The sequence below is a fragment of the Pelophylax lessonae genome (assembly GCF_965119305.1).
Source record: "Pelophylax lessonae genome assembly, chromosome: 2".
Lineage (NCBI taxonomy): Eukaryota > Metazoa > Chordata > Amphibia > Anura > Ranidae > Pelophylax > Pelophylax lessonae.
Window position 1 is genome coordinate 575,263,808 of NC_138769.1, and position 27,740 is coordinate 575,291,547.

A 27,740-nucleotide genomic window follows, 5' to 3' on the forward strand; every position below is an offset into this window, starting at 1 on the left:
TGTGATGCGGGATCACGCTGTATATTTGCATTGTTCCCACATCGCACAAATGTGAACCGGCACTAAATGTGGTGGATGCGTTCGTTTTCTTTTTTCAGGCTGAGTACATTTTCTGCAAGTACAGAAAAGTACCTGTTGATCCCATCTTAATTGAATTTCATTTTGTTAATTCCTGTGCACTAAACTGATATCTTGAATGCTGTTATCTATATTTAGCTACCTAAGGCCGGCCATACACAGATCAAATCTCAGAGATTAGAACCATTAACCGGTTGACGACTGCTTACCGCATATTTACCAGTGTGGCTCTTCCAGGCAAACCGACGTAGGGCTACGTCAGTCGCTTGGCGGCAACTAGGGGGCGTGCCTGTGCCGCCGCCGGTGCGCTCCCGTCCCTGGTCATCAGCGGGAAAGCCGATGCAGCGGGCAGGCAGGCTCCGATTGCTGCGTGACACCCGTGATCGTTCCCCACTGAGAGAGAAGAACGGTCAGCTATTGTAAACACAGCTGACCGTTCTTCTCTCTGGAATGATCACAGAGCGCCTGTGATCCTTATTATCCCTACATAGGATCACAGATCTCTATGGTCATTTAACAAGCCACGCCCCCCAGTTAGAAACATGCCCCTAGGTACACATGTAACCCCTTGATCACCTATACTGTTAACCCCTTCCCTGCCAGTGTCATTATTACAATAAGAAAGCATATTTTTAGCACTGATTACTTTAGTAATGTCACTGGTCCCCCCAAAAGTGTCAAAAATGTCAGTTAGGGGTCCGATCTGTCCACCGCAATGTTGTAGTCCCGCAAAAAACTGCAGATCGCCGCTATTACTAGTTAAAAAAAAGCAATAAAAATGAAATAAATCTTTCCCGTAGTTAGTAGATGCAATAATTTTTGCGCAGATCAATCAAAATACGCTTATTGCAATTTTTTTTTACCAAAAATATGTAGCAGAAAACAAATTGGCCTAAAATGTTTAAAAACTTTGATTTTTACATTTTATTTTTTGGGGAATGTCATATAGCAGAATGTGAAAAATATTATTTCTTTTTCAGAATTGTCGCTCTTTTTTTTTTGTTTATAGCGCAAAAAAAAATAATCACACAGGTGATCAAATACCACCAAAAGAAAGCTCTATTTGTGGGGAAAAAAGGTCATCTATTTTATTTAGGTACAGCGTCGCACGCCTGCGCAATTGTCCGTTAAAGTAACGCAAAACTTTTTCCTTTAGTTATAAATTAAAGGTAACTTTGCAGTGAACCCGTGGTTTACCCATGCAGGGCAATTCAACAGCTTTACTTTTGTGGTGAGCCCACCAGTTACACATGCTCACCCTACTTTACCTTTACTCCCCTACAGTTTCCTGCACTTCCAGGTATAAGAAACACGTAACTCACTGCCCTTTCCCACACATGGCGGGACTGATGCTTGGCCAGTGCTGTTCCACCGTGTGTAAGCTCCAAGCTGCTGTAGGGGGTGAAAAGTGAAAGTAAGAAGCCAATGGATATTTTGCATAACAAAAGTATTTTTTCTCTTCGACATGTTTGATAATAGAGTAAAAATAAATCTTTACAGTTTACGCATTTCTACAGGTTATAAAGCAATCATTTGTTTAGTTGTCAGGAGTGTCTGAAAACTGCTCAAGCCTTGGTCACTTCCCATCTAGGCCTTATTTCCACAGGGCATTTCCATCCATGCCCGGGTAGGGCAGTATAAACCTCCACGAGGATGCACAGGGGTTGCGTTCATTCCCCTGCAGGCAGTCCCATTGCTGTCAATTGGGATGCAGCAGCTGCAGGACACAGTCGCTGTTCCCAATTTGACATCTGTGTGGGAGAGGCAGGGCTGTCTTTAGCACAGGGCAAAAGGTACAGCTGCCCCAGGTCCAGTCCTTGCTGTGGGGCCCAAAGCAGCTGCCCCTTGGGCCCGCACTGCCCGCAAATAGCTGATAAGTGGATCCAAGAGGGCCCAAGAAAATGTTTGCCCAGGGTCCAATCAACATTAAAGACGGCCCTGGGTAGAGGGTGCACGGCCTCAAATGTACACAGGGCATGTTCAGGCCCATGCACCCGTGCAGATGCCATACTAGACACAGAAGCTGTGTCCATGCAGCTGCTGCATCCCGAATGCCAGCAATGGGACTGCCTGCAAGGGAATGCATGCAATGCTGGTGCATCCCCATGCAGGCAAATGCGGCCTTGCTGGGGGCACGGATTGAAACGCCCGTGGAATCAGGTCTTTCGTCTACAGGGCACTACATGAATGAGACATTTGTTTTACTGCCTGCATTCACCCCCAAGCTGCAGCTTATGGAAGTGACTATAGACTTGGTGTGCAGGAGCGGGTACGCAGCCCCCCCCCCCCCTGATAATGGGTGAGTTGTATCACTTCCATTATTGGCTAAAACTATCACAAACTCTGTCAACAGATCCCACACAACTTAATATCATTATGATAATTATGATAATATTTTCATTTTAAATGTGTTTGTTTTATTTCATTGCATCTGGGGCAGACGATTTCTGTTAATTACTCATATCCTCAGTCACTTTCTGCTTTTACACAGGCCACCTACAGACAGTGAAAGAATTTAGGCATCATTAAGACGTGTGGAACAAGCCCATGTTGTTACAGATGTTACATCAGTTACATGATCTGAGCCTTTCCCACTCATACACATACCTACTGTTATAGCGCCACCTACTGTTCAATGGAAACTGGAAAGAAAGAAGGACATTTTTATCAAAAGGTCTACATGGAAGTAACCAAGAATGAATAGTGGATGATGTTAGAAATAATGATATATCTAAGTACTAAATAATGAATGCTAAAAAATGCTTCTTTTTAAAGTGACTCTAAGTTGGCTAAAGTGCTGTGTCTCATAATCCATTATTTTTTTACTTCCATAAATAGTCTTATCACTTTTTTTCATCATTTTTCCTATTTTAGTACTGCTGATCTTCTCCAGCCTTTTTCTGCCATGCACTTGTTGCTTTGTGCCAACTTTTGACAATGATGAGCCGTGCCTGTGCAAATGTGTCAGCACATCCACTTATAGGGGTTAATTTACAAAAGACAACTAGGCTCATCATTTTGGAAGTGTATCTTCCCTTTCCTTAGTGCACTGATCCACTCACCCAACAAATAAAATTCAAAGTGCTAACAATAGTTTACAAAGTCATCCACAACTCTGCCCCCAGCTACATCACTAACCTGATCTCAAAATATCAACCAAGCCGCTCTCTTCGGTCCTCCCAAGACCTCCTGCTCTTTAGCTCCCTTGTCACCTCTTCCCATGCTCGCCTCCAGGATTTCTCCAGAGCTTCTCCCATTCTTTGGAACTCTCTACCCCAATCTGTCCGACTGTCCCCTAATCTATCCATCTTTAGACGATCCCTGAAAACCCTTCTCTTTAAAGAAACCTACCCGGCTACTAACTAATAACGCTGTTTCACTTGCTCCATCAACCCATTCCCCACAGCTATTGCATTTTGTATCAATTGACCCTCCCTTTTAGATTGTAAGCTCTAACGAGCAGGGCCCTCTGATTCCTTTTGTTCCAAATTGTAGTGTAACTGTAATGTCTGCCTTCATTTTGTTAAGCGCTGCGCAAACTGTTGGCGCTATATAAATCCTGTATAATAATAATAATGGCGAACCTTAGCAGCCCAGATGTTTTGTACCTACATTTCCCATGATGCTCAACTGCACTGCATAGTGAATGAACATAATGGGAAATGTAGTTCTGGGCTGCCAAGGTTCACCATTACTGCTTAGTGAATGAGGTGAAGCTCTGCTAATTTCTATCATCCAATCATGTGCAGGCAAACTGTTTTATTTTATTTACCTTGCACATGATAAGGCAAAGGGAATTTCCACCACATTCACTAAGGTAAGGCAAAATATCCTTGCAAACTGAACAGACAATTTGCCTTTAGTAAATCAACCCCGTAATCTCACCTCATATGTAACAGGGTGCCAATCCAAAAGGCAATGGGAGAGAGCAGTCTCCCTGTAACAGCAAGTGCCTGAAAAAGGTCCTTTATGGCAGAATCACTGCACATTGTTTAATAAAAGCCGCAGATTCATAAAAGATTGAAAACAACTTTTGGAATTGCATTACCAAGTTATGACATATGAGATGTTAGTGATAGGGGTTAGATTTACTTTAAAGCAGGAATAAACCCAAAAGCAAATATATTGCAGCGTACCAATTCTTAGAGGTAGTGGCGGCAATTTATGGGCTTTCTTTCTTTTATTTTCCCCTGGTGAGCTGTTATTTATCAACAGGGTCCGAGGGTTGAGATGAACCAATTACCACTGACAGGGGTGCATACAAGAATCAAGTTTTCTTTTTATGCAAAACCTTTATCCTAAAGGGAACAAAACTGATGCAGTAACTGCCTAAAAAGTGATACCTGGAGTTTGGCTTTAATCTGTTAGTGCATTTACCACTTTAAGACCGGAAGATTTTCCTGCTTAATGACCAGGCTCTATTTTGCAATTCGGCACTGCGTTAATTTAATGGACAATTGCGCGGTCGTGCGACGCTGTACCCAAATAAAATTGACGTCCTTTTTTCCGCAAAAATAGAGCTTTCTTTTGGTGGTATTTGATCACCTGTGCGATTTTTATTTTTGGTAAAAAAAATCGCAATACGTGTATTTTGATATTTTGGTTTGCGCAAAAGTTATCGCGTCTACTAACTACGGGAAAGATTTATGTCATTTTTTTTTTTTACTAGTAATGGCGGCAATCTGCGATTTTTTGCGGGACTGAGACATTGCGGAGGAAAGATCGGACCCCTAACTGACATTTTTGACACTTTTGGGGGGACCAGTGACATTACTACAGTAATCAGTGCTAAAAATATGCACTTTTACTGTAATAATGCCATTGGCAGGGAAGGGGTTAATACTATTGGTGATCAAGGGGTTAAATGTAAGCCTAGGGGAGTGAGTCTACCTGTGGGGGGGTTGGGCTTGTGAGATGATCATAGAGACATGTGATCCTATATAGCAGGATAACGTGATCATTGCAGGGAGAAGGACAGACGGCTGTGTTTACTTCAACCGACCGTCCTTCTCTGTCAGCGGGGGGAGATCGCTGGTGTCAGGCGGCAATTGGAGCCACCTGACACATGCACTGGCTCCCCGGTTGACAAGTGGGGGCGGAAGCACGCTGCCGGCGGCGCGCGCTCGACCCCTAGCCTCCTGAGAGCGAGCAACGTAGAGCTACGTTGCTTTGCCCAGGAGCGGCTGACTGTCGCAGTAAATCTGCGGCGGGTGGTCGTCAAGTGGTTAAAGGATAAGTTCTCCTTTTGTAACATGTTGCACCAATATTCAGGGTGTAACATATTACTGTTGCAGCAGATCCGCCCCCCCCCCCTGGGTTTTCTCCCTACACTTGCTTCACAATTTTTAAATTTGTGGCCATTGTGGGGTCCTGTGAATGTGGGAACTACAAGTACTGACAGCCTTTGCTGCTGTCAGCTTGTAGTTCTTAATGAACTACCAGGGCACTGTTGAGTTCTCTAGTTCATTGATGCTTCCTGTCAGGATGTAACTGCCTGCCCGTATGAGGTACAAGCAGCTTACACTGATAATCTGCAAAAGTCCTACATTGCACCCGTGATCTGCTGATTGTGGGTGCAATGGTTTCCAGGCTCCTAGAAAAAAAATGCCCATTTTTTTTACCTGCAAAAAGATGTGCATGTATTATTTATTTTACAATGGTGAACTTATCCTTTAATCTGCTACTCCATCCAACACTCTCTCTTCCCAGACTGAAAATGCTACTGTCCAAAGGTGTCTCTGTTGTTCCTTCATTCAGAGTAGAGGCACTCTAATAAAGGAGGTATGTTACTGGCCAGATCACGGGGTGAAAACAGAGGGAGAAAAGCCAAAAGAAAAGAAAACTAAGGCAGCCACCACATCTAATAATTGGTAAGCTGCAATATATCATGTTTTTGGTTTTGGGTTTATTACTGCTTTAAGTAGATAGATCTTGTATGGCATTCCAAGGACATACGCTAAACTTCAACAAGCTGAAAAACAGCAAAATTATTACAGTTTCAAAAGTTATTCAGGGTTAATTAAAATAATGAAAAATCAGCAATACAATAAATAAACTATAAACATAGTTAGTGTTTGGCAGGATGGGAATTGACACATACTAGACCATGGCCTACTAGGACCCCCAATGTCTACCTGTGTCACAAAGGTTTCTGTGTGTACCCAGAATAACATTACCTTTTGCAGCAGGAGTGGTCTGAGTCAAATGCAGGCTCTGTAACCCAATGTCTTTCACTTTTTATTTGTATATTCATAAGGTATGATGTAACACATACTGTATATGTTACATGTAAAATATGCTTGTATACTGTATAAAGGTTTCAATATTTGCAGGGAACTTAATTCTAACATATTCTCTTGCAGAGGTTCTAGAAAAATATAAACAGATGTGCCAATGACTACAGGTTGTCCACAATGGCATCCCGCCAGTGCCCCCCTGCTATGTTCAACTCCATGAATCCTCCTATGAACAGCTATGTAGAGCATTGCTACCTGAGGTCCCCCAATGTCATGGCTGAAGGTTAGTATACAGAATGATTGCTAATTAAAGAGTAACTCTGCTTTGCAACAAATATAATATATCTTTTCTATACAAAATATTTTGTATTTATTTTATTATATACTGTAACTTTTTCAAATTGCTTGGACACTCTGCTGTTGGTACAAGATTAAATGCCACAGCCAGATATTTTTTATTTTGGATAGAGTAAGGTAGAGTTACTGATTTTCTGATGTGCCTAAAGGTTCATATACAGTAGCAAGGTTTTCATTTCAAACACAGCCCTTCTTTTTGAACACAGTTCTGCCCAACCGCATACATTCTAATGCAAACTGCAGCACTTGACAAGGAAGGCTGCATTTGAACTACCTGCAATCCAAATACACCTTAGTAGAACCTGCACCGTCCAAGGGAAAACAACTCCAATGTCATGTACATCAGCGCTAAAACTGACAGTACGAACAGAAAGAAACTTTCTAATAAACTGGTCAAGAAGCAATATCTGGTAGAAGTTTCAGTAAGGTTTAAAAATGATTAACGTTAAAATCTGGAATTTCACATAATTACTGTATGTCTGCAAGAAGAACTGTCTGCATTGGCAACAGCAATGATTCGTATTACATAGTTAGTGTCATCAAATCTGGGAATGACTAATGTCCATCAAGTTCATCTTCACCAGAATTCTGAAGCTTTAGGTCTAGAGGAAGGTACAAAGAAATCCTTTGAGCAAACTCTTCCTGATGCCCTGACCATTGCCTGAACAAAACCTTGCCATGCCAATCTTTTGTACTTCAAACTTTAGCTATTATTCACTGCAAGAAAATCATCTAGTCCTTTTGCTTTTAGTATTAACACAAGCTGATTGTTTGCGTTGGGCAATAGGTTTTTACTTCAGACACTACCCTTGAGTAATTTAGATGCAAAATATGAGGTCTTTGAACTCCCATTTCTCAGCATCCATGTTAAAACAGTCAATATGGAATCATTTTGTAAATATTTTTGGCAATCAATGCCATTTCTGATGTCTTTTTTGCTATGCAATATTGCATTAACAGAAATGTAGCAATTTTCTTTTCTTTTTCTCATTCTGTGTCTTTTATCTGATTATATCCATTGAAGTTGTTACATGCAGTGAACATGAATATTATTATTGTACTATTTTACCATGATAATGTAGTAATTTTCTATTTATTTGATATGTGCAGGCATGAATGAGATGCCCTATTGCCATCAGAACAACCTCATGACCAGCCACCATAGCTTTGGACTGGCACAAACCAATGAGCACATGGTTGGTGCAGATGGTAAGCATTTTAAAATGGTTCTTACCAAGCAGGACACAAACCAAATGTTTATAGACACATCATCAAATTTTAGAAATATACATGTCCCAGTATGTCATAGATAATGTGTTTATATAAATAATTTTACTCATTTATAGAGTACATTTAACCATCCACATTAGTCACTACGTCTACCACTACTAAAAATACCACATACTAATGTCCATAAGGCAGCTTATACAAGCCCCACCAAACCCATCAGTATCCTCAAAAACAAAGTGATGACCGCACTACAATGTAAGTAAACATGTGAAGTTTATTCACCACTGTAAATCCAAACTGGACATCAATACATCACGGACAAGGAGAAAGGTTGACACGTTTCACGGGTTTACACTCGCTTACTCATAACCACGTGGGTGGGTATGAGTAAGCAAGTGTAAATTTGTGAAACACGTCAACCTTTGTCCTTGTCCGTGATGTATTGATGTCCAGTTTGGATTTACAGTGGTGAATAAACTTCACATGTTTACTTACATCGGAGTGCGGTCATCACTTTGTGTTTGAGGATACTGTTGGAGACTATGGATCTGACCTGCACCTGATCACATCTTTCCACCTGAGCGGCTTACCTGCAATTGTTTCAAACTAAACCATGCAGACATAGGGGTGACATATATACTCCATGTGGACAGTTATTAGTGGGCAGTTATCAGTGGGAATTAAGCTCAGGAGCCTAGAGCTACCAGGCAAGAGTACTGTACATACATACAAAAGAGAATGATATGTGTTTGTATATCCAATTCGTCTCCCAACTGGGCCTGCCAAAGCATTTACAAGGTCAACCAAGAGGTCTTATCTAGGAAAATGTACAATATTTAATATATTTAATATTGTTATAAAGTAGTGTCAGTGATCTCACATCATGTAATGACCATTACCTGTTTTTCTCTGATAAGGGTCTCGTTTTTCTACTCCACGAAGTTCAGTGAAGCTAAACAAGAAGAGAGCCATATCTATTTCCCCTTTATCAGATGCCAGTATCGATCTTCAGACCATGATACGAACATCTCCTAATTCCCTGGTAGCATTCATTAACTCCAGATGTTCCTCAGCCAATGGTTCTTATGGCCACTTGTCAATCGGGACTATAAGGTATATATGGAAACATTTGCTGTAATATAGTTAAATCGTTTATTTGAAGTAAATGACTTGGTAAAGCCATGGCTGGATTTTCAAAATAACATTCTCTGGGAAGTTTAAATTGCTTATCCCAAAGTGATGATAGTTTATTGTGGCATTTCCATTTCTAAACCCTTGATATGATATACATACATGTATAAAAATTATTACATCCCCAGAGAGATAAAAAAAAAACATGTTAAGATAATAAAACAATGTGCAGTTCAGCCACCCCCTAAATGTTGCCAGGGCCTATTTGAGTAAGTATGTATATCCTAAGCCACAATCCTACCAAAAAAGACCCCTCAAAAAGTATTGTGCTGTAACATTATTATAATATTATTTGTTATTACTGCTTTGAAATTTTGAAATGTATACATTACTGATCACTTTACTTTTTACACCATGTTGCTTTTGCTTTTAGCCCCTCACTTGGGTATCAGAATTGCCTTAACCATCAGAGGCCTCAGGGCTCCTCTTATGGATCAAACAACCATATGTCTTACAACTCACATGAACACTTGACCAGCAGAGGAATGGGCACCCTTCAATCTCGCACCTCGATCAAGCACTGCCAGGTGGGTTCATGCCGTCCGTCCATGCTAGATATTCTAAATATTGAAATATCAGCATTGGAAAAATTATGCATATCAGCTGTAATGCTTATTCCAGGTCAGTGACTCTCAATAACTGAAAAAGCTGGAAAACCAGTATAGGGATGATAGTCCTGGAACAAACACCTTCAAAGGCATGTAAACAGTGGTAGCTTCTTAAGTTTTAGGATGCCAGACTCCTATTAAGGGCTACATTGTCTACCTGAAATTGACATTTCAGTACTCTTACAGCTAAAAAAAAAATAAAATAACATACTTGTTTTAAAAAAAATGAAGTCTGTGTCATTGCACTGGCCACTTTTTCATTTTATTTATTAACACTGGTCATGGTCACCCACACAGATGAAATCAGAGCCATTATCCAGCACAAGCTTAGACGCTATGAATACCAAACGACTGGAAGATGGATCGGAGGGGGATATATCAAGTCCGGCTTCTGCTGGCACGCAGGTATAGTATAAAATTAGCTTATAGCTATTGTATTACGAATAACGTTTTCATAATCTCTTCTTAAATCATCACCAAAGTTTAACTAATGCCATTAAATGTAACTGCAAAGATAGCCCATTTGCCTTCCCATATTAGGGATAGAAGTACCCATATGCCCCTAAACCTGGCAATCATCATTGATAAGTAACTACGGGGCTTCCAACGCTAGGCTTTTTTCTTCGCATTGCTTGACTGGCTTTTCTACAATTCTGCTTAAGTTATTATTTGAGATATTGGGGCATTTTAGGTTTTTATCTACCTTTATTTTAAGGCCATTAAGGTAATCAGGTATTGTCCATATAAAACATTTTCAAACAAACAAACTGACCATGCACATTACGTAAGGTTTGACCAGCACTGTATTTAATTGGACATTTGCTATTTGAGTTTATTTTTCCTTGTCAAAAGACTCTCTGTGAGACTAATAATGCTAAAAGACATTTTCTCATATTCTGTATTTATTTCACCAGTGAAAGTAATGATAATTGCTGTATAGATCAAAGTTGAATATTTGATATGCACACTCCTCGTCTCAATACTAAAATTGAGGGGCAGGCAATATTTATTGCAGGGCTCACTACTTAAGTCTATATACATTTTGCATGTAACTAAAAAGAGCATAGATCTTGCACCCCTTCTACTATATAAATGCTTAAATTTTAGTAGATCATACAACATGCAGATAAAAGCAGGCTTCTTCCAGCCACTAACTTTTATCTCGCATGCAGCTACATGCTTTCTTGGGCATTCCTTAACACTTCCATCATTTAAAATCCTTAAAGGTGTATCAGTCAATTCACACCTCCCTAGTATATGTCTGTATAATCCTTCCTTGGTAGAATCCATTCACCATATTATGTCAAAATATTTCACAAAGCAAACCTGTAACTTTGTACTGAAATGCTCCCCAGGTCTAAGACCCCATTCACACTGGGGCGATCCGACTTGCCGGGGCAACCTCACAGGTCGCGGCGCACAGCTCGCCCCGCGACCTCGGAGCGGCCGGCACGGACTTCATAACATTGAAGTCAATGCAGGTCGCTCCAGGTCGCCCCTGTGTCGCTCCTATTAGAACGGGTCCACAGCTTCTCTATGGCAGGCGACCTACGGCGACCTGTCAGGCGACCAGGTCGCCTGACAGGTCGCCCCAGTGTGAACGGGGTCTAACAGTGCATATTTGCCTCTTTTTGTTTTTTTTGTTTTTTTTGCTCATGCTCCCCCTCCACTTTGCTCAGTCATATTTTGTGGAATATTCTGATTTATTTTTCCTTAAAAATAATACTCATGATGGAAGGGGTAACGCCTATTAGATATGACATTGATATTCTCTGCCTGATTAATAGCAAGAAATCAAACTACTAATAGATGACCCATAACCTTAAAAACCTTTAAGGTTCATTCACACCAGCATAGTTACATAGTTAGTCTGGTTGAAAAAAGACACACGTCCATCCAGATCAACCAAACAAGTCCCATTGCAAAAACAAGACAATTTGTTACGTCTTATGTTCCATGATGTTGGGTCACACCTACTTACTGCATTGGTGTGCATGAAAAAAATATATAGGACATTCCAACATGCTGCAACACACCGCAAAGCACTACAATGCATAGAATTACATAGAAGTTTAAATAAAATAAGGAGAAAAGGCATTTTAAGAACACATTTTATTGCATGGAATGACATTTTTACACCACACCCCATTGCACACGTTTTATATGCATAATTGCACACACTGTGTGGTGTGAACGAGCCCTTATAGATATTTTCTCTGCCTATAGATTTCTGACTAAAGCAGCATACCTTCCAAATACATATCTGGGTGTAATTTTTTTTCAATCCTAGAAACAGTTCAGCACGTTTATGAATATCTGAAAAATTCTACTTTCGACTTATACTGGAAAGTTTACAATTTATCATTTCTCTTTCAAATAGGATCCATTGCTAGGGTTGCTCGATGGCCGAGATGACTTGGAGAAAGAAGATGGGAAACATGAACCAGAGACTGTGTATGAAACCAATTGTCACTGGGAAAACTGTACTAAAGAGTTTGATACTCAGGAACACCTTGTGCATGTAAGACATATGATTTATTGTAGCTCTGCCATTTCCACATTCTTATTTTGCTGCTCTAGTCTACTGCAAGGCCTCTACACATTACCAACATTTAAAAGGCCAGAAAACAAATTCCAAGTGTGTTTTCAGTTACATTAGTTGTATAGTAATTATTTTGCATTTAAATGATTTTTCCACAGCACATTAACAATGAACACATCCATGGGGAGAAGAAAGAATTTGTGTGTCATTGGCAGGACTGCTCCCGGGAACTCAGACCATTCAAGGCCCAGTATATGCTTGTTGTCCATATGAGAAGACACACTGGAGAGAAGCCCCACAAGTGCACAGTGAGTTTTGCAGTCATTCATATTAAAGAACGTTCAAAATAAATAATGGTGAGGATGTAGAGTTGGTAACAATATTTTATGTTACCATCAGATGAATCCTCCCTGTATAAAATATTATTGGATAATCACAATATAGTGGGGCTTTAATATATGCCTCAAATGGTAGGCTGCTTATAGATTATTTTCATCATCAGCAAATTATTTCAAGTTATAGAATTTATTTTTTAAAGTAGAACCATAGGCAAAACTTTTTTTTTTCATTTTGGATAGAGCAAGGCAGGGTGTTGCCGATGTCAGATTTTTTTTTTCTTTTTGCCATCTGTATCCCATTACTGAGCTTTGCCTTTACTTCCTGTCCCATAGCCAAACAGGAAGTGAGAGGAAATCCCTGCAAATTACAGGAATTTCTTGGGGACCCCCAGGTCACTAGAACTAGTGTCCCCTTGGGAGATTTCCCCTCTTACTTTTCTGGGAACAACCCAAAATTTGGGGATTTTTCTTTAATTTAACCTTCAACTATAATGGTATACACGGCAAAGTGAGGGTTAATCTCCCTAATGAGGGCACAGGCATTAATAAAACCTGACAGGTGTACTAATCCATCTCCACTCTATCAAAAACTAAAAATCAGTTTTGCCTTAAGTTATACTTTAAAATCCTAACAAGTAACTACATTTTCTATTTCATGTGGCAGAAGTGGCTGTTTCCAGAGCTTAATGCATTTATAGAAACACAGAATGATATGTAGCATTTTTGACAACACTGGGAGTTTTTGTGGGAATCTGTGTATAATTTTTTTTTTTTATTTATCAAAAACAAATAAATCTTTTTAAAAGTTACATACAATAATTTACATTATTTTTACCCAGCCCCCCTCCTTCCCATTCTTTGACATTACATAAACTATTAAAAATATATTTTAGGAAGAAGGATGGAAGTCCCAGGGATTTCTCATGTTTTCTGATATGGCTTGGTTAGAAATGACCCAAAACTGAATAGATTACCTATTGCTCTAAAAATATTGTCAAAAAGCTTTATGTTTTTACAATGTTCTCATGATAAATGCTGAAAACCACAATGTTGAACCAGAGGATTGCATAGCTGTATCATTAGGAGCTGTGGAGGACAGTCTAAAGGCAGACTCAGACTACCAATTGCACCTGACAACAAAGAAAGACATCAGATTATGTACCTATGTAACTACTCATGCACAGCGCTCCAGTGGTGGAAATTTGTGTAAACACATGGTATTACAATATCCCACACAAACAACATTGGAGACCATATATTTGTTTCTTGTAGAAATGGCAGTTATATTCGGAATATAGGCCTTCTATTTTAGAACTTTTGCAGTTCAAACTGTCATCCATAATGTTTTTGTAGCCCATGTCCCACATTACCTCCATAGGCAGGGAGTAGCAATGGCAACGTTTGCCCCATCCTAAGCTAACCTGTACCTGGGACCTACAAAAGATCCAAGAATGCAATTTGGGTACATTTGTACCTAAAAACCACAGCAGGAAACATTTCGGTCCTCTGAATAAAAGCATACCTAATGTTGAATTTTTACTGATGAAAAGAATCCTAAATGAAGGAGGAACTTGGTGAGAATATGATCACTAGTACTATGCAACCTAAAAGGATCCTTTTGTTTCTTACAGGCTTTTTAATCTATAAAATAAAAATTATACAATTTTCAGTTCCTAAAAAGTCCCACCCAATATTGGCCAAAGAGTAATAGTATAAATAACATTGCTGACTTGAAAATTGACAAGTTTTATTCTAGCTTTCATAGCTCTCTGTTCTATATCAGTCTTCCTGGACACTAATACAGCAAGTGTCCGGCCCGACTTTTGTCTTTCTACTATTCACAAGGAATGAAATAACCTGACCATGAGCTCTTAGCAAAAGAAGTTGCTGTTTTTTTTTTTTAAATCAAGATAGAAAAGTAGAGCTCCTTTTCTCCCCATTCTTACATATACACTTTCCCATCCTGTTCAGTAAATACAGTGAGTGATAAAAGGTAAGGGCAACAGAGGCAGTGCTAAACATTTTGGTAAATAAAGTACATTAGAACATTTCAGAAATGTTATCAGTCTTACTGGTGAACAAATCACATTACAGCCCTAATACTGTACCTGTATAACTAAATGATTTTTATTTCTCTTCTGTACTTTTCTTTTTTAGTTTGAGGGCTGTAACAAAGCATATTCACGTCTAGAAAATCTGAAGACCCACCTGCGCTCCCACACAGGAGAGAAGCCATATGTGTGTGAACATGAAGGCTGTAACAAGGCATTCTCTAATGCTTCTGACCGGGCCAAGCACCAGAATCGCACTCATTCCAATGAGGTGGAAAGAGTTTTGTTGGCATTTGTGCAGATACATGGTCAATACAGTAGTATGAAAAACTAATTTAAAGTACTAAGAATGATGTACAGAAAAGAAGTAGTGTAATAAAAAAAAGTGTAGCACAGCTCTAACTTGCAGTTATCAGCCAAAAATTAATTGGGGAGAATAGTTCCATGCTATGGGAAAGACAAATGTAAATTAATATATATTGCTGCTGCCTCCACTCAGTCTTCTACCATAGGTAGAGTCGAATATCTAAAATAAAGTGGGGAGTGGATGTGGCATTTCTTCTGTAAGATGGTACTTTTAATGTATTGTGACACTCCTATTGTGCCAAAAATAATAAAACTGAAAATATATTCTTAAATTTAAATTCCTTCCTATTGTTGTATAAGACTCAATATATCAAAGCAATTATTAAATGAAATAAAATGCAATAGAACTTATAACTAATAATGCACAGTGCTCACAGTATAATAAATTAAAATAAAAACCAGTAAAATTGTTAAACTTAATAAACACATGTGAAAAAAGTGCTCATGAAACAAAGTGCTGAGTGCTATGATCCAAATCTAATGCAACCAATTAGTTATAAGAATTACCAGTTCATAAGTCCTTAGTTGAGCACATAAAGTGCTGTTTGTGCTTTAGAATTAGTGAATTCCTGAGGAAAAACCACACATGTGGTGTGCCAGTGTCTCTACTCAAACTCCCCCTCCTGGTCCACACTCACCAAAAAGCCATCACCGCTTTAGGGGTACTTAACATTCACGACTCATGAATCTGATCTGCAGCCCCGGTCTGGACACGCTATAGCTCTCCTCCTACATTAGATCCTCTTAGCCAGCAGACTCATGCAATAAATTAAGAAAAAATCCCATAGCGTAATTCTGTTTAATATTGTTTATTAAAAGGATAAAAATCCACTTACATGGTATAAGATATTACAAGTGAAAATATAGGAAGTGTCCAGGGCACAATGCATCCATGGACGGGAACCGGAAGTGGCGCGATGGTGACAGATGCTCCACCCTAAGGCCACTCCTGATGACATCACTCTGACGAAATGCGTAGGGCTGAGCTTCTTGCTTCGTCATTTCCAGTTCCGGTCGGTGGAACGCATCATGCGATGGACACTTCCTGTAATTTTGCTTGTAATATCTTATACCATGTAAGTGGATTTTTATCCTTTTATTATTATTAAACGGACTTACAGAAGGGGGAGCAGAAGTGGAAACACCAGAACACCACATGTGTGTTTTTTCCTCAAGATTTCACTAATACTAAAGCACAAGCAGCAATTTATTTACTCATCTATGGATTTATGAACTGCTAATTATTATCCCCAATTGGTTGCATCAGATTTGGATCATAGCACTTGGCAATTTATTTGATGAGCACTTTTTTAAACATGTGTTTATTCAGTTTATTAATTGCACTGTTTTTTATTTTATTTATTTATTATATTGGGAGCACTGTGCATTATTAGTTATAAGTACTATTGCACTTTATTTCATTTAATAATTGGTTTGATATATGGAGTTCTTTAACAATAGGAAGGAAAATTAATTTAAGAATATATTTTCAATTTTATTATTTTTGCCACAATAGGAGGGACTGTGTCACAATACATTAAAGGTACCATCATTGGGTTGGCCACTCCTCACTTTATTTTAGATATCTGCCAATTGCCCAAAAACAGTGCAGTGGTACAATAAGGTCTAAAGCATTTATCAATCCTTCACTCAGAACAAATGATTGCATAAGTTCAAACATGTGTACTATGGAAAACACAGCTCTTTTTACTTAGAAGCCAAACATTCTCAAACTACCACCCTGCTGGATAAGTATTATTATGAGGACAGTCTCTTTTACCCAATGTTCCTAAGAAATCATAAGAATGCAAGTTTTAACAAAGCTTTTTTCTACACAGTCTGCCATTACTCTCCATTGCTCTGAACAAGGGACACTTCCAAAGTCCCCAACAGAAAGCATTGATAAGTTGTTGGTAGATAATTACAAAAGCTGGTAATACATAGGTAGATCATAACACCAGAAACGTTGTATTGTCTGCTGTGGGCAGCCCAAGTTGCAATAGATTTGGCCAGTTAGTTACATGTGACCAGTTTAGGCTCTCATTACCTACTGGGTACAGCTAGTTAGTGCTGGAAAATAGCTATAAATACATGCATATACTATCTTATCTCACACCCTGGCTGTTTAGTATAAAATATCAGAAATTAGCCATATTTAGCTGATTTTTAGGAAAAACTGTCTGTATCAACTTTTTTGCCTAACAATTAGCTCCTGTATTTGCATTTGGACTAATATAGTATGTGCAAACTATTCAGTTAAACAATATTTTTATCTCATTCAGAAACCATATGTATGCAAGATCCCAGGCTGCACAAAGCGGTATACAGACCCCAGCTCTCTAAGGAAACACGTGAAGACAGTCCATGGTCCTGAAGCACACATCACTAAGAAACACCGCGGGGATGGCATGCCTAGAAGTCATGGCACACATGAGGGTACTGGACTTCAAGGAATGAAAAGTGACATTCAGCAGGACTTAGAACCAAACTCTTCCCAGACACGAAAGGAGGAGGGAAGACTAACTGTGCCAGATATGGCTATGGTGAGAACAGATTGAGATACACATAAAAAGTTTTGCTTTTTACATTAAGAAAGAATTAGCTAAAAGCTAAGAAGGAATCAAACACAACACATACACAATAGGCACCGCCATCACTGTTACATATTATTATATGATTAGATGTTAACAACCCTGCATATGAAGATAACGTAGAATGTATTTATTTATAAAGCCTCTAAAGCTCCTCTATTGTTATCTTTTCACTACTGTGATACAGAAATCTCAGCCCAGCCCTGGAGGACAGTCATCTTGCAGCAGTGAAAGATCTCCATTGGGTAGCACAAACAACAATGACAGTGGTGTAGAAATGAATGCCAATGCTGGTGGTAGCTTTGAAGACTTGTCCACATTAGAAGATATTCCTTCAGTAGAGTCTATTGGAACTGCAGGAGCTTCTGCTCTCAGGAAGCTGGAAAACCTCAGAATTGACAAGTTAAATCAGATGAGAAAAGCACCACCCTCAGGAAAGTCTGTAAAACTGCCTGCCATCCACAATACAGGTGGGTCATACTAGTACAGTAGCTTGAAAATGAACATTTTATATATATGAAGTTTATATTTTTCTGCAATGCTGTACAGGGAACATACAACCATTTATCTCAGTCCCTTTTCCAAAACTAACTCACATAAAGCTACCCTTTGAGAAGATATAAAATCGTGGGCTTTTGTAAATCCGTGGATTTGTATTGATATCAGCCTTCTGTAATCCCCTGTAAAGTAGCAGAAGACTGGGAGAGGAAATCAGGTTTGCTGTATACACATGCTAATAGGAAGTTAGAGCATGCAAGAGAGGGGACCTAGGTTATTTTTTTGGTTCCAGCGTGAGAGAAGAGTGAGTACACAAGCACTACACTGACACCAGTACACATAGGCACATACTAGACCCCCTGATCACCCCCAGTTAACCCTTTCACTCTCTGTCACAGTGTCAATATATACAGTATACAGATAATTTACTGATCACTGTATTAGTGTCACTTGTGACGCAAGTTAGTGTGAGAGGCAGTTAGTGGTAGTTTAGCAGGAGTCCCAGATAGGGGATATATGGTGGGTACCCTAACTTAATAAAGATTTAATTCCCTGATCACCCCTAGTTAACTCCTTTATTGCCCTGTCACAGTGTCACTATTATAGTGTACAGAGCTTTTTTTCTGATCACTGCATTAGTGTCACAGGTGACGTCAGTTAGTGTTAACCTTAGTTAGCATCAATTCAGGACAGCGTCAAATTGCCCACTGCATATTTAGTAATACATTTTAACCCTTTGATTGCCAGTGACACACACACACACTAAACACCTCCATGACTAGTATAGTGTCTGAACAGATCTATGTCTTTGATCAGATCAGAACTATATAACGTCCCCGATAGTTTAGTATAGTGTTCCCAAAATGCAGTGTTAGCAGGAACAGCCCCGACATCTGCCAGCACCTGCATTTAGCTCCTCTGCCCAGCCCCCAAGAAGTGCAGTATCAGCAAATTACTGTCTTTTCCAATACACAGCACACTAAACCGCAATGTAAGCAGAGTCAGGCCTGATCTCTGCTAGCACTAGGAGTTATATTTTTATGGTAGCGGTTTAAACAGTCCTTGACGACAAGGTGCTTTTTTTTCCTTTAAATCACACTAGGTACCTATAAATTTATTGGCCGAAATGTCCAAACACAGCTACACTAGTGAAGAGGCCTACACAATGCTGAGCATGACAGATGAGAGCAATGGGGGAGCCTCACTGTCAGAATCAGGCTCAGTATTTAAACCTTTAGAGAACAGCGGCATCCTGACAGATAGCTCTGACAACAGAGTAGTGGTCCCTGCTAAGTGTCGGTACAAGTGCCACTCAATCTTCTGGTGAACTGGCAAGCACCAGAGGCCTAGTACATCCTGGTCATATACAAACTTGCACTGCAGTAACACTTGGTGACATGGCGTGTTTCATATGAGCAGTTCAAGCTGGTGCGGTGGCCATCACAAGTAGTGTCCCGCAGCCACCAAGAATTCAAAGACAAGCCCGTAGAGCCCATAGTGTCCTTCCTGATGTGCTTTCAAATCCTGATTGCTAGTCCACCACTTCTGCAGCGCCTGTACTTCCCCCCTTGGCTGGCCAACCCGGAATTCAGGTGGAAACAGCCAATTTTACTCGTATTGATTTTTTTGAGCTGTTTTTCACGGAAGAGCTATACAGATCTATTGTGGACCAAACCAATTTATCCAAATTTTACCAATTTATTCGGCCCCTCGTAAATCACTTCAACCAAAAATTTGCAGCCTTGTATATGCCCCAATAAGCTCTCTGCGTTGATGAGTCCCTGATTACATTTTCTGGCCGCCTTGTTTTCAGTTTCTCCCCAGCAAGTGTGCCAGATATGGGGTCAAGATGTAAAAGCTATGTGACAGGGCAACAGGCTATACATGTAGTTTCTGCCCAGACTATATAGGGAGAAGCGGCAAGATTGTTTGGGACTTGGTGTCACCCTTATTTGAAAAGGGATACCATTTATATGTGGACAATTATTACACAAGAGTGCCACTTTTTAGTCACCTTTTTGATTTTGGAATTGGCACATGTGGCCCTGTGCGACCTAATCACCAGGACTTCCCCCAACGACTTGTAGATTCCCAACTTAGATGGGGGGAGAGAGCCTGCTTGAAGTGTGATAAAATGCTTGAAGTGAAGTGGAGGGACACACGGAATGTTTTTGTTCTGTCCTCCACTCACACAGATACGACAGTCCAAATTGCAACAGCGACTGGTGGTGTTGAGAAGCCCCTCTGTGTCCACGAATACAACCTTAATATGGGAGGGGTGGACTTCAATGACCAGATGATGGCGCCATACTTAATTGCCCATAAAGCCAGACGCTGGTACAAGAAAGTGTCTGTATACTTATTCCAACTGGCTCTGCTGAACGCTTATGTGCTATACAAAGCGTCAGGAAGAAGTGGATCCTTCCTAAATATCCAGGAAGAAATCATCACAGCCCTTCTGTATCCAGAAGGTGCTGTGGCCCATAGTCACAATCCAGATGGAGTGAGCCGGCTGCATGAGAGGCATTTTCCGGCTGTCCTCCCTGGTACCCCTACCCAAAGAGCACCTCAAAGAATATGTTGTGTCTGTAGAAAACGCAGATATAGGCGTGACACCCCTTTTTGTCCCTCCTGTCCCGGGCCAGCCTGGTCTCTGCATTGGGGACTGTTTCCGTCGCTACCACACACTAGTGGAGTATTAGTATAGGGTACAGCACGCCACAGTCTAGGGCACACTTTCACACAGGGTCTTGAAAGATGTTAGATGGCTATCGCATTTTGAGAGACCCTTAGCCTGTAACGTTTAAAGTTGTTTTACAGTTACAAAAAAAGTGTAAAAAAAAAAAAAGTTTAAAAAAAAATAAAATAAAAATACAAAAATTCCAAAATAAAAAAGCCAAAAATAGTTGTTTTATTGAGTTAATTTTCTGTTTTTACTGTTTTACTGTACTTTATTATGTTTTATTGTTACTGTTTTTCATTGTTAACTATAGTTTGCTTTGCAGATACCACCATTCTACTGTTTTACTGTACTGTATGCTATAATGTAATGTTTTATTGCTGCTGAGTTTTTCATTGTTAACCATAGTTTTCTTTGCAGATACCACCATTCTACTGTTTTACTGCACTGTATACTATTATATTGTATTGTTTTATTGTTACTGTGTTTTATTGTTAACCATCGTTTGCGTTGCAGGTACACCCATCAGCTGCAGCACTGATTTGTTTATTCTGATAGCAACAGCTTTGCTTTCAGCATATACATAAATCAATTATTGCAGCGCTGTAGGAAGTCATTTCACCACCGCAGTTAAAAAAAAAGTGCATATATGGTGAAGCATAGGGGATGGGGTAGACATACCCCCCCCCCCCTCTCCCCTATGCTTCACCATATTTTTTATCACTTATCTTGGCAGATATTTCTTCATTCACATCAATCAATGTGAATGGAGGAATCCGCTATGTTCTTTTTTTTTCATTCAGCCCATGGGCAGAACGAAAATAAAATAAATCATTGCATGTATGCCCATCATTAGAAGTGGGTGGATGCTGGGAGGTCTAATGGTGGGCACACCATACACTTTCTGGCAGAGATTTCTTCATCCACATAGATCAATGGGAATGGAGGAATCAGTTAGGTTCTCTTTTTTCGTTCAGCCCATAGGCTGCATGAAAAAAAAAAACCTTACAATTTATGCCTAACAAAGATCAGCAACGTACTGGTACGTTGCTGAACTTTGAGTGGTCATACCAGAATGATGCCTGCAGTTTTAGGCATCCTCTTGGTATAATTTTTTACAGCCTGCGGTCAGCCTTCATGTAAAAGCAATCCTAGCAGCTAATTAGCTGCTAGAGTGCTTTTACAAGCAGTGGGAGGGGACACGCCCCCCCCTCCACACACCCCCCTCCCCACCCACTGATTTCCATGGTTTTCCCAGGCTCTCCTGTCTCATTTGTTTTGGAAAATGAAGAAAGAAAAAGAGATTTTTTTTTTTTCTTTTTCAATTTTCAAAACATTGTGACAATAAGTGAGATCTGCAAAATACTCAACCTGCCTCTCATCAAATAGCTTAGGGTGTCTATTTTCCAAAAAGGGGTCATTTGGGGGGTGATATCAACAACTTACACCCTTAGAAAGCCTAAAGGCAGTTATTGGTTTTCGGGGTCCTGTAGACGACTAGACTGCCAAAACATATCCCCATACATAGGGGAAGCAGCAGAATGTATTTTGGGGTGTAACGCCACATATACCCATGGCATGCATGAACAATATATAATTTCAATTTTTTTGTCAGTTTGAAACACCTGTTACAAAAAAATGAAATATTCAATGGGCTCAACATGCCTCTCAGGATATACCTTGGGGGGGGCCAACTTTTCAGAAAGGGGCAATTTTGGGGGGTTTTGTACTGCCCTGCCATTTTACCACTTCAAGAAATGTGATAGGCAGTCAGAAAGTAAAAGCTCGGTAAATTCCAGTATATACACCATAGTTTGTAGATGCTATACCTTTTGCGCGAACTAATAAATATACGCTTATTGAGATTTTTTTTATCAAACTGTAATTTCTTCTCAAAATTTTCATTTTTTTTCCATTTAAATCGCAAAAAAAATAGTCATTAAGGGAGTAAATCCTTCTCGTTCTTAAGTGGTTAAAAAAGTATTTTAATTTAGGTTTTAGTTACCATTTAGTTAAAGTGATTGTTAACGATCACCTTATAAAGCAACCCATTCAGTTTAAAATAGAAATGAAAGGCAAAACATTTTTGTATAGCTATAACAAAAAGAAAACATTAGAAAATCTTCCTTTCCCCCTTTTTTTATAAGTGATCACATTTCTTCTGGGGGAGGAGAAACAGCAGCAGCACACTGAGCTGTGCAGTGGGACGTGTCAGAACAAGTCTGATCATTTGAGGAGAATACACCGAATTCCTAGCATAGCTAGAGAACTAACCACCCTGTGCTATCCCGCTTAGTGTGGTCAGTTTTTAATAGGCAAACAGAGGGACTAGCAGGTAAACAAGGGATTCACATAAAGGAAGCCATCACATAAAGGAAGCCATACAAAGAGAACAGGATACTTTCACATACAAGTACAGCATGGTACAGCAGGCACATATTAGGAATATAAAGTGTTGGGGGTAACAAAAACTTTAACTTGTAAATGAGTTTAAAAGTAGTTGGGCATTCTTGAAACATATGATTTTACTTAAAAATGTTAGTACTATTTCCACATTAGAAAGCCTTTAAAAATAAGACTGTTCGTCATACAGTTTATTACCCCTAACATGCCTATGGCAGATTTTAATGGACCACACAGTGCAACCAAAAGACTTAAAGTGTATCTTAAAGAGGTTGTAAACTCGTTTGAGTTTTTTTTTTTTTTTTTTACACCCTGCAAAAGAAAGACATAATGAGCTAGTATGCATCGCATATTAGCTCATTATGCAATACTTACCTCAGAACGAGCCCCCGCCGTGCCGCTCACTCACCTCTATGACGGGCGACATGTCTAGTCGCCCGTCTTCCGGGATCGCGGCATCCGGCCATCTGATTGGCCGGAGCCGCGGTGACGTCACTCCCGCGCACGCGCGCGGGAGCCGACAGTCACGGCACGGGGCTCTGAAGGAACGGCATGATCGGCCGTTCCTTCAGAGCGCATGCGCCAGTGACGTCACTGGCGACATGTAAGGTAAATATCTCCTAAACGGTACATGTTTAGGAGATATTTACAGTACCTATAGGTAAGCCTTATCATAGGCTTGCCTATAGGTACAAGTTGTAGAGGAGGGTTTACTTCCTCTTTAACTCAAAAGCAAACATTTTATATCTTTATATTACATTTTTGCTTTTGGGTTTAGATATGCTTTGAAGTGTTTGTAAGCCTAACAATTAACTTCTCTTTTTTGTGTCCTTTTGGTTTGTTAAATGCAACCTACACAGGTTGAACTGGATGGACTATTGTCTTTATTCAACCTTAACTACTATGTAACTATGTACCATTAAAGGAGAAGTAGGACCAAAGCTCTATTTGCCCTATTACTTCTGCAGATCACAGGAGTCCACTTCATTCTGCATTCCTTTGAGCCATATTCAGCCAACAGCAGGCTAAAGCCTGCTGTTGGCTGACAGTCACCTGTTCTCAGCTCACTGAAGACCAAGAACTCAGCTATCAGCTGTGTTTGATTACTCAGCCTGAAAAAAAGAAAATGAATGCAGCTACATCATCTAAAGACCAACAAGCTGAAATGTATTACAATTTTCCTTAAGTTTAGATACACTTATATTTAATAAAAATGACAATTGATAAATCAATGGAAGAACTTTTCATATTTAGGTGGTGTAAATATAATTTTCAATTTTTGATTTAGTATCTTTTTATTTAAATCTACAGCTTCTCAGGGAGAATTGCAAGGAATGTGCAGTCCACTTGGCATCCCCCACAGCAATCACCTAATGGAATTGTCTTCTTCTAATGATCATTTAAATCCACTAAATGACAGACGCAACAGCACCACAAGCACAATGAGTTCAGCTTATACAGTCAGCCGTAGATCTTCAGTTGTGTCACCATATCTATCCAACCAGCGACCAGGTGATGTTGGGAACATGGTGGATACATATGACCAAATGACCTCAGATCCTTCGAGACATTCCAATGCCATGGGGCTTCCAGGGCTAACTCCGGCACAGCAGTACAGACTAAAAGCAAAATATGCTGCAGCTACTGGTGGTCCACCACCTACACCACTTCCCAACATGGAGAGATTGAATTCTAATAATCGAATGCCTTATCCTGCTGGTGACTGCCGAGGGCCATCAATTACTTCGGTTTTAGGTAGCAACATTCAAAGAAGACATAGTAATAATGAATACCATAGTTATGGTACAGGAATAATTCACCCAGCCCAAGCTCCAGGGGCTGGAATAAGAAGAGCTAGTGACCCTGCCAGACCTGGGGTTGATCCTCAGGCAATATCTAAAGTTCAACGGTTCAAGAGTCTGTCCAATATGAATACAGCCATGATGGGAAGACACACTATTGGTCAACAACAACATTATGGAGGTTCTGATGCAAATATTCAGAGACATATCTTTTCACCTAGACCACCTAGCATCAGTGAGAATGTGTTTATGGAGGTAACCAGTACAGATGGACCGTCTCAAAATAAAGAACACAATATGATGGCCTCTAATGAAATGCAGCACTATATGAACTATCAAGGATCTCAAATGGGTACTCCTAGTAGCCAGATAAACCCAAGTCTTCAACTTCATGGGTTAGAGGTTCAAACACAAAATGCTTACTCAAATTCTCCGAGAGTAATGGGTGGAATGCACATAAATTCACACAACCATTCTGGCCAGGACAATGTTTTAGGTCATTCTGAATTCAACCAGTGCCAAATCACAGCTCAGAGTGAGCCTTACCAGAATCAAAGACAAATGACCAATAACTCCAATTTACCTGTTCAATGGCATGAAGTAAGCTCTGCATCAATGGATATGGCTGCAAGTCAAAGTCCTAACCATCAGTTGATGCAGTCAAATCTATCACCAGGAAATCAGTGCCATAGCCAGTACTCCAATCCAACATCAGAGTCAGCCAAGCAAGTTTCCCTTGGGAACAACAATTCTTGTCAACAGAGTATGCATGTAAATAATTCAAGGTACAACCACTTAGGTCAGGTGCATATCAAACCAGAACAACAGTTTCATCAATCCATGTCATCTATGATGTCCTGCCAGAACATGAAGCATCATGCAGCTCAGCAACATGTTTTCAATCAGCCAAACACAGTGCCCATGTCCCCAGGAAACACTATCTGTGATTACCAAGGTCAGCAAGACAACCAGCAAAACACATGCTACAATGTTGGCCTAAATCCCAGTATGTTAAGCCCTCAGGGACGAAGGTCACAAACCCCCATGATGCAAGTGAAAGAGATGATGGTAAGAAATTATGTTCAATCTCAACAAGCACTAATGTTAGAGCAACAGCCCAAAAATATTCCAATGATGAATAACTCTGGGGAGGATGTTGATACTGGCCAGAATCAGCACAGAAATACAACGAATGCCCATGCATATATGAGCCCTAAATATATGAATTTTCAGGGCAAACAGACACAGAGCAATTTACTCAGTCCAAATTCACAGGATATCCAGTCAAGCCAATCTAAAACAATGAGGAGTCCTGGGAATCAGTGTTACAGTCTAGATATGGTTCCTCATCCACCCAGTGGCCCAAAACCATTAAGTCGACAGCACAGTATAGCAAGCCAGTCAACATACATGGGTAGTCCACCTCAACTTAGTCCATCTTACCATTCAGCTGAATCCAGTCCTAGAAGAATGGTTACTCTGCCCCCCATCCATTCTCAGCCAGACAATAATGACACCACTAGCATGATGTATTATTCAGGGCAAGGTGAGATGCATCATAATAAAACAGGAACCCAAAGGTTTGTGCCACCACTAAACCATCAAAGCAGCTGTGATGGACATCAGCATGGACAATACAATTCTAACATAAATTTCATGAAGACAGACTCCATTCCATACAGCAGTTCGTGTCCAGCTTCCAATCCTTTGGACAGTCTGGACTTGGAGAACACTCAAATTGATTTTACTGCCATAATAGATGAATCAGACCACACATCGTTAATGTCAGATAATATAACTCCAGCTGGCATGACAGGTCCATCTCAACCTCCTTCACACTTGAGCACATCACGGAATCCATCATCCATGGTTCCAAACATGGCTGTAGCAGACCTGAACTCCATGCTGTCTTCTTTAGCTGGCGAAAATAAGTTCCTCAACAATATTTCTTGAGCAGCTTAGAACTTCATTGATAGGGACATAAACGACAACTGCCCAGATCTAAATGATCAGTTATGGTGCAGAGCTTGCTCATTATTGCTCTTTGTGTTCAGAGTATGCTGGGTCATTTTTATATAGTGTACTTACAGAGAATGCAAGATTTTAGTTTTGACGGTACTAAAAAGTGCTCTCTTTCCAGTAAATCTCTATCTTAATGCCTTGTCTTTTTGTCATGGACAAAATTTGCACATTTGCCCTATATCCTTATATTTGTAAGATGACTGTACGATATAGGATAGTGTTTGACTATTTGTTGACTAAACATGGATCACAATACATTTCTGTCTAGGATAGCCGATAAGATTTACTAAAATAGTAAACTTGACCTATTTTAATTAAAGTGCAGCATACATTTATTTTTATAGATACTACCATTCTGTTGGTACTGACATAGCAACATGTTGTAGCTTAGTGACAGCAAATCACAGGTTGCCTTGGAAAACACCAGTTTGTTGCATATAGGCATCTCTGTTATACATAAGGGTTTATTTAGTGAGGCAAAAGCAAACATGCAAAATACAGTAATTAATCAGCAACTATATTTCATTTTGTTAATGTAATTACATATTGGAAGCTGAAAGTTTACCAGTTGCTGTGTATTATGGTACAGTGCACATTGCGATTGCTATTTACATTGCCTTAAGCTAATGTGTGTATGTTTGTAGGTGCTTGGGGGATCATTTCTCAGGAATATTGATAAAACCTAAAAAATTGCATTTTCTACTGCTAATAAGTCAGGTAAAGGTAACCTTATTAAGCAAACTTATC

The 27,740-nt window shown here is 39.8% G+C and overlaps 1 protein-coding gene across 1 annotated transcript; it reads left to right on the forward strand.

The window, feature by feature from the left end:
- Positions 1-6,457: 6,457 nt before the first annotated feature.
- GLI1 (GLI family zinc finger 1) lies at positions 6,458-27,519 on the forward strand. The gene is made up of 11 exons (XM_082247386.1): positions 6,458-6,597; positions 7,782-7,880; positions 8,819-9,014; positions 9,466-9,619; positions 9,998-10,105; positions 12,081-12,221; positions 12,401-12,550; positions 14,738-14,902; positions 17,280-17,540; positions 17,776-18,058; positions 24,481-27,519. Exons 1-11 carry the CDS (start codon positions 6,492-6,494, stop codon positions 26,922-26,924), a joined length of 4,107 nt encoding a protein of 1,368 aa, XP_082103512.1. The 5' UTR covers positions 6,458-6,491; the 3' UTR covers positions 26,925-27,519.
- The last annotated feature ends 221 nt before the right edge of the window (positions 27,520-27,740 follow it).

Coding starts and splice junctions, on each gene's coding strand:
- GLI1 (XM_082247386.1), top strand. CDS start 6,492: ATGGCATCCCGCCAGTGCCCCCCTGCTATGTTCAACTCCATGAATCCT. Junction 9,620..9,997: donor CCTCGATCAAGCACTGCCAG/GTGGGTTCATGC, acceptor TCACCCACACAG/ATGAAATCAGAGCCATTATC. Junction 17,541..17,775: donor CTGTGCCAGATATGGCTATG/GTGAGAACAGAT, acceptor ACTGTGATACAG/AAATCTCAGCCCAGCCCTGG.